Source organism: Archocentrus centrarchus, chromosome 1 (genome assembly GCF_007364275.1).
Source record: "Archocentrus centrarchus isolate MPI-CPG fArcCen1 chromosome 1, fArcCen1, whole genome shotgun sequence".
Lineage (NCBI taxonomy): Eukaryota > Metazoa > Chordata > Actinopteri > Cichliformes > Cichlidae > Archocentrus > Archocentrus centrarchus.
Genome location: NC_044346.1, coordinates 3010604 through 3018519, shown reverse-complemented (window position 1 = coordinate 3018519; position 7916 = coordinate 3010604). Strand labels below are relative to the sequence as shown.

Genomic DNA, 7916 nt, shown 5'->3' with positions numbered 1-7916 from the left:
CTCAAACTGAAGAACTGCTTGGCCCTCTCTGAAATTAACAGTCTTACAATATTGTGGACCCACTGGGAGAAAAAAAAAACAAAACACATCTGTAACTGAGCAGCTCAATGTTAAAAAATTACTTTAACTCTGTTGCACTCCATAAACATTTTTTTCTAATAATCACGTGACTTATACCTGTAGACTTAGTGGATGCCTCACACAGTGAAACAGTGCTAACACATTTGAGAATAAAACTACTAAATGTGTAAATACAGTTTAAAATATGAAAGGAATATAGGAGCAGATGCCCCTCCTGTCACAGACATGACAGAGTGGAGACACTCAACTGGTATCCCTGTTATATTGTGATGCTTGAGTGTAACCTATTATCTATTGATTTTCCAAAACGTGTGCAAATGCTGACAAAGAATGAGGAACACTTCTTATTATGACAGCAAGGTTTTTAATTCTCATAGCAAAGAGCGTTTTTTGAAGGGTTTTACATGTCGTTTTGACGTCAACTGTCATTTGACAGCAAGTAAGAAAAAACCTGAACTAAAATGACGAATGAGAACCACGTTAATGACGCATTAAATCACACAGTTTAATCCACTCATTTATGCAGATCGTTCACAGTCAAAAACAGAACACTTTGAAAAGATACATAAATTTGTCACAGAGACGACAAAGGCTTTGCCACCGTTGGCTTTTTAGAGTGCAGGGACAGGCACTTTAGTGATGGAGACCTTTCTGGCAACAATTAGCTGTTTGCTCAGGTAACCATACTGTAGGTAATGCTGTGTGACAGAGGTAGCTCCGCAGGCTGCCCGAGTGTACAGCTATTTTGTAACTTTTCACTGATTTATTTTTGATTTTATTTTTTTTAAATCTTAGGGTGTAAATGCTAGGTGTTTGTTTCCTGAAAGTGGAGCTTTTTGTATATTTTACACACAATGTGTAAAATATACAAAAAATAGAACATTTTATACATTCTATTTTTTGTATATTTTACACATTGTTTATTTTCTGTATATCTCTTTATCATATTGATTATACTAGATTATAATATTTTTATAATATTTCTATTTTCATTTTAGAGAGTTTGATTTTCTGTTACATGGCACTGAACAGGAGTGGCCCTCCAATCTCATTGTACATCCTGTATAATGACAATAAAGGCATTCTATTCTATTCTATTCTATTCTATTCTATTCTCAATGGTTAATGTCAGATCATCCTGTGTTCTGGTTAAACTAGTGCCACAAAGCTCCTGTAATGTGTGCGTGTGTTAGCGTTTCCCTCTAAGCCTTCCTCTTTTTAAGCATCTCCAGATACACTCCCAGCGACTTCTGAATAGAGTCTTTGCTGATGAACTTGACAAAGTTCTTGACATCGTCCTCTCTGTTGGACATCAGCTTGTCGATGGTCGGCTTCCTTATCATGGACTTTGTGATCTGTCTGGCGTGGTCTGCAGATTGAATAAATGAACATGTAAGGAGCTTCTTTACATTCACTGTGCAATATGATACACATGTTATTAGTTATTGTAGGAATACTCAGAGGTGATTACAGAGCCGCTGCAAATAAGGACAATTAACAAGCACTTAATTGCAGTCAGTGGCAGATTTTGTTGACATTTTAGACCTTTGGAATTAAACAATAGTGTTGACATATTTGTGTAACACAATATATATATATCCATCCATCCATCCATTTTCTTCCGCTTATCCGGGGCCGGGTCGCAGGGGCAGAAGCCTAGGCAGAGAAGCCCAGGCTTCCCTCTCCCCAGCCACCTCCTCCAGCTCATCCGGAGGGACCCCAAGGCGTTCCCAGGCCAGCCGACATACATAATCTCTCCAGCGTGTCCTGGGTCTACCACGGGGCCTCTTCCCGGTGGGACATGCCCGGAACACCTCACCCAGGAGGCGGCCAGGAGGCATCCTAATCAGATGCCCGAGCCACCTCAACTGGCTCCTTTCGATGTGGAGGAGCAGCGGCTCTACTCTGAGCCCCTCCCGGATGGCCGCACTCCTCACCTTATCTCTAAGGGAGAGGCCAGCCACCCTTCGAAGGAAACTCATTTCTGCCGCTTGTATTCGCGATCTTGTTCTTTCGGTCACTACCCAAAGCTCGTGACCATAGGTGAGGGTAGGAACGTAGATCGACCGGTAAATCGAGAGCTTTGCTTTTACGCTAAGCTCCCTCTTCACCACGATGGACCGGTGCAGCGTCCGCATCACTGCAGAAGCAGCCCCGATCCGCCTGTCGATCTCCCGTTCCCTTCTCCCATCACTCGTGAACAAGACCCCGAGATACTTAAACTCCTCCACTTGAGGCAAGAACTCGTTCCTGAGCCGGAGATGGCACTCCACCCTTTTCCGGCTGAGGACCATGGCCTCAGACTTAGAGGTGCTGATTCTCATGCCAGCCGCTTCACACTCGGCTGCGAACCGTTCCACTGCGAGCTGGAGGCCCCCCCCTGATGAAGCCAACAGAACCGCATCATCTGCAAAAAGCAGAGATGAGACTCTGAGGCCACCAAGGAAGAAGCCTTCCGCCACCTGGCTATGCCTAGAAATTCTGTCCATAAAAATTATGAACAGAATCGGTGACAAAGGGCAGCCCTGACGGAGTCCAACACCCACAGGAAACAAATCCGACTTATTACCGGCTATACGGACCAAGCTCTCACTGTGGTTGTACAAGGACTGAATGGCCCGCAACAATGGGCCAGACACCCCATACTCCCGCAGAACCTCCCAAAGGACACCCCGAGGGGCACGGTCGAATGCCTTCTCCAAGTCCACAAAGCACATGTAGACTGGTTGGGCAAACTCCCACGCACACTCGAATATCCTTGAGAGGATAAAGAGCTGGTCCAGCGTTCCACGACCAGGACGAAAACCGCATTGTTCCTCCTGAATCTGAGGTTCGACTAGCGGACGCACCCTCCTTTCCAGCACCCTGGCATAGACCTTACCGGGGAGGCTGAGTAGTGTGATCCCCCGAAAGTTGGAGCACACCCTCCGGTCTCCCTTCTTAAAGATGGGGACCACCACCCCGGTCTGCCAATCCAATGGCACTGCCCCAGATCTCCACGCGATGTTGCAGAGGCGTGTCAACCAAGACAGCCCTACAACATCCAGAGCCTTCAGGAACTCAGGGCGAATCTCGTCCACCCCAGGGGCTCTGCCATCAAGGAGTTGTTTAACTACCTCAGTGACCTCACCCCCAGTGATGGTCAAGTCATCCCCCTCATCCCAGACTCTGCTTCCACTACAGAAGGAGTGTCAGTGGGATTCAGAAGGTCCTCGAAGTATTCCTTCCACCGTCCGACTATAGCCTCAGTTGAAGTCAGCAGCAACCCCCCCCCCCCCCCCCGCACTATAAACAGTGTGAGTGAAGCAATGCTTTCCCCTCCTGAGTCGCCTGACGGTTTGCCAGAATCGCTTCGATGCCGTCCGATAGTCTTTTTCCATAGCCTCACCGAACTCCTCCCACACCCGAGTTTTTGCTTCGGCCACTGCCCGAGCTGCATTCCGCTTGGCCTGTCGATACCTGTCAGCTGCCTCCGGAGTCCCACAGGCTAACCAAGCCCGATAGGACTCTTTCTTCAGCTTGATGGCTCCCTTCACCTCCGGTGACCACCATCTGGTTCGGGGGTTACCACCACGACAGGCACCAACCACCTTGCAGCCACAGCTCTGAGCAGCAGCCTCAACAATGGAGGTGCGGAACATGGTCCATTCGGACTCAATGTCCTCAGCCTCCCTCGGAATGCTGTCGAAGTTCTGCCGGAGGTGGGAGTTGAAGATCTCCCGGACTGGGGCTTCTGCCAGGCGTTCCCAGCGCATATTCTTTTTTAAATGTGGGAAAGTGACATTTCAGGGCTGTGCCTCTGGAGTCTCTAACATGGATGATGTGTCAACTTAAAGCTTCCATTCTGCTCCAAGTTAGGATTTCTAACATTAACAGTACCTGTTAAACTGCATTAAAGAGGTGGGAGAACTATTGAAAAAACAAAAATATCCTGATGAAATGTTATGACTTCATACTGTTTCACATTCAGATGTTCATTTCCTTTCACTCATGTGAACCAGTTACTGCAGGCGGGATGATTAATGGCTGCATGTGCTCTCAGTCACATCCCTCATCTACATCCTTTTACCAAGTGCTAGAATCTACTAGATACCACGGTGTAGCTGCTCATGCACTCGTAGATGAACGCTTCTGAGGTATGAGGTTACAGCTTCCTAGCTTTTGGTCCATGTAACCACACCTTAAAATAAATGTGCACTGACAGAACAACAACACTGAGCAAATGACAAATGCTCATTTTAAAAAACTTAATGTTAAATTCTATCTTTTTTTTCTACGCTTCTTAGAAATACCACCTGCACATTAGTATTAACCTGACATACACATGAAAACAGTATCCAACAACAGAACAAGGTAAAGATGACAACTAGAACTAGACAGGACAGTTATGCAGTATACCTGGGATGGCCAACCACTTAGTCATGGCCTCTGTGGCTGTAGTGAGGACCTGGTCTTCAGGCACCAGCTGGTCCACCATTCCTATCTTCAGGGCCTCTGCAGGGCTGTAGAGCAGCCCCAACTCTAGGGCCATCTCTGTGGTCCGATGGCCCACTGTGTTCATCAAAGTGTCCTTAAACCTGCAGGAGGAATCGTTTTACAACGCCAAAACAGCTTCTCTGGAAAGCTCTCTGTATCCGGTCATGTTACTAATTAACCCCTTAACTGGCAAGGGCCCGGTGACGGGCTGTTTGTAGTCCCTTTTATATGGCAGGCTAGACCCTCCCATTTTTATTGACACGTCATTCGGCCAATCATGTAACTGGCTGCACCAAATCACCTGACAAAGCTACGTGACGCCCTCTGAGTATTATTGGCTCTGGGAAACCCATTTCTTAACATGATTGGCCGAATGAGGTGTCAGTCAAAATGGGCGGGTCTAGCCTGCCATATAAATGCACTTCATTCGGCCCGCGGACCAGACGCAGCCGATTAATAGGCTATGAAATGGGTTGTTCAGAGCCAATAATAACCAGAGGGTGTTATGAAGTTGTTTCAGGTGATTTTATTTGCTGCCAGTTAAGGGGTTAACTGGTTGTCAGACGCCTCACCAGGTGTTTTTTTTTTAGCATCACACACCTTTGCCAGTCTTGCTTCCTCACATGCCACTTTCACCAATCTCAAAATGAGCAAGCATTTACCACGTGTGTATTTCATGTATTGTCTGTGTACTACAATAAAATCCAAGCTTTCAATTATTTGCTAATCATTGCAACCTTTTCACAGTATTCACTTTTAAAAAGGGTCGGTCCTAATTTCTTACCAAAAAGGTGCTACAATGCCGAGCTGTGTCTCATTGAGCCCGATGCTGTAACGAGGGTTATCTGCCATTATTCTATAATCACACGTCATAGCCATCAGACAGCCTCCTGCAGGACTGGAACCCTGAGGGAAGAAGAGTAATGAGAGGGGCTTATTTCAGTGTGTTCCCCCCAAACTGCACCGGTCTATCCCCGTGTGAGGTACGGTCAGTGTGGGGGTAGGGCGTGGGGTTGCTCTACACCTACATTGATTGCTGCTATAGTGACCAGGTTAGAGCCATAGAATTTCAGCCACATCTCTTGTACAGCTTTCCAGAACTCCCCGCAGTGCTCCGGACTCTTCCCATACATCTCCAAGATGTCCAGCCCGGCTGAGAAAACCTTGGGCTGGTTCTGGATTAAGACAAAAACAACACAGCAACACACTCTGGATACACTGTCAATATACTGTACAACACCATGTTCACAAACTTCAAACACACTCCAGCTGTCAGAGTGCAAATCACACTGATTAACTACACTGTAACACAAATGTAACTCCTTCTGCACAATGCTGCTTTAACCAGGGAAGTTTAACTGTACTGAGGTGATGATGAGGCCTCTGCAGCTCTTATCCATCTCCAGCTTCTCCAGAGCGATGCAGATATCGGTGAGAAGCTCTAAATTAAGGCTGTTGACCGGAGGACTCTGCATACACATCACTGCCACGCCTGCAGAGACACAGACACTGCAGTCATCGCTACATCAGTAAGACTTTGATGGAGATTTGGCTTGCTTTGTGTTTCCTGATGATTAGCCTCAGGCCTCATAGAGAGAAAAGACAAACACCCCAAGCATTTACCAACCTGCTGCACTTTGTCTATTAGCGGAATAGGTTTTTCAAAGGGAATTATTAAGTTATTGGGATGAGACCATAATGAATGTGCATCTGTTGTTAAGAACCCCCCAAACAAAACAGAAAAGTCCCAAATGTTGTATCCCAATCAAAAGTTAGAGTTTTCTGTTTCTGTCTTTCTAAAAGGAAAAAAATCAATTTGCAAATGTTTCTTTGCTGTTTCAAGTACTTGCGTGTCTTCTTATGAATTCTGTAAATTTGTGCTGCTCACTCTTTTTTTTTTTAATCACTAAAAATCATGATTTCTGTGTCCACACTCTTTCTGTGCCTGCCTGTGTTTTCTTTGGGTGCTCCCCTTTCCTCCCACAGATTAATTGCTTATGCTAAATTGGCCTTAGCTGCAGAGCGAGTGTGGTTGTCTCTCTCTGTGTTAGCCCTGTGATTGACTGGTGAACTGTCCAGCGTGTACGAGCGTGTAGCTCTCAAATAGGACACACACCACTGTCCCTTGGCTTACAAACTTGTGACTTGTGACATAATCCACTGCCACCACTCACTCTTTAAAAGAGGACCTTTTCTCTCAGTGGCCAATATTTCTGCAGCTGATGCATCAAGGCAACAACAGCCAAAGTGCACCGTGTACGCATCTGCACACTCACAGCACCATCTCACAGAAGTGCAATGTTAAAGACACCGGGATGGGAACAGGCTGGAAGGAACAAGTGAAGCCAATCAAGCAAATAAAAACACGACACGTGAGGAAAGCAAACCTTCAAAATGAAACAGGGAGGAACTGGAAAAAGAAACATGAAACACACTCAGGCTAACGCAACAGCAGGGAATGGAAGACAGGGACAGAACAGAAGAACTCAAGGATACAGCAGTGACAATAATTTTATTTGGGACAGATAAATGTGCACATTGTGGGTGTACACATTTATGTGTGTACATCTGTGTACTGTAATTTTACAGATTTATGTGTATGTGTTGGAGGGCTATAGACAAATGAAAAAAATGATTTTTATTATCAGACCACTGCATCTAGAAATCTGGTGGATCCACTGAATTGTACTCTCAATAAAAAGATCAAGAACCATAAGAGAGACTAATTGATCTCCATACAGTGTGTTTTGTTGTAGCGGTGTGTGTGTGTGTGCGTATGTTTATAATACCTTGTGGGGACAATTTTCCTGACATATACTACGTTGTGGGGACCAATTGCTCCTTGTGGGGACTGGAACCTTGTCCCCACAAGGGGAACCCTGTTTTTGGGTCAGGGGTCAGAGTTAGGGCTAAGGTATGAATTGAGTTTAGGTTAGGGTTAGGTTAGGTATGTGATGGTTAGGGTAGGAAAAGGGTAAAGGTAAGGTTTAGGCTGTAGAAATGAATGGAAGTCACAGGAAATTCCCCACAAAGATAGCAAAGATAGATGTGTGTGTGTGTGTGTGTGTGTGTGTGTGTGTGGTGTGTGTGTGTGTGTGTGTGTGTGTGTGTGTGTGTGTGTGTGTGTGTATGTGTGTGTGTGTGTGTGTGTCTGTGTGTGTGCGTGTGCCTGTGTGTAGTAGCCAGATTGACATATATATATATATATATATATATATATATATATATATATATATATATATATATACGTATCAGCTGAAGGCTTTTCAGGGAGCTTTTAGGACAGCCTGATAATAACGAATTACAATAGTCCAGCATAGAAGTAATAAATGCATGAATTAGTTTTTCAGCATCACTCT

General features: G+C 45.3%; 1 protein-coding gene across 1 annotated transcript; it reads right to left on the bottom strand.

Annotated features, from left to right (window-relative positions):
• Positions 1-1283: 1283 nt before the first annotated feature.
• Positions 1284-6841, bottom strand: LOC115789895 (enoyl-CoA delta isomerase 1, mitochondrial-like). The gene is made up of 6 exons (XM_030743469.1): positions 6834-6841; positions 5922-6066; positions 5586-5732; positions 5342-5463; positions 4480-4658; positions 1284-1450 (listed from the first exon to the last, which is right to left on the bottom strand). Exons 1-6 carry the CDS (start codon positions 6839-6841, stop codon positions 1284-1286), a joined length of 768 nt encoding a protein of 255 aa, XP_030599329.1.
• Positions 6842-7916: the final 1075 nt, after the last annotated feature.

Excerpts from the sequence above, each read along its gene's own strand:
- LOC115789895 (XM_030743469.1), bottom strand. Across the intron at positions 5,733-5,921 it reads GAGGCCTCATCATCACCTCA|AACCAGCCCAAGGTTTTCTC; the intron begins GTACAGTTAAAC and ends GTCTTAATCCAG. Across the intron at positions 5,464-5,585 it reads TCACTATAGCAGCAATCAAT|GGTTCCAGTCCTGCAGGAGG; the intron begins GTAGGTGTAGAG and ends TTCTTCCCTCAG.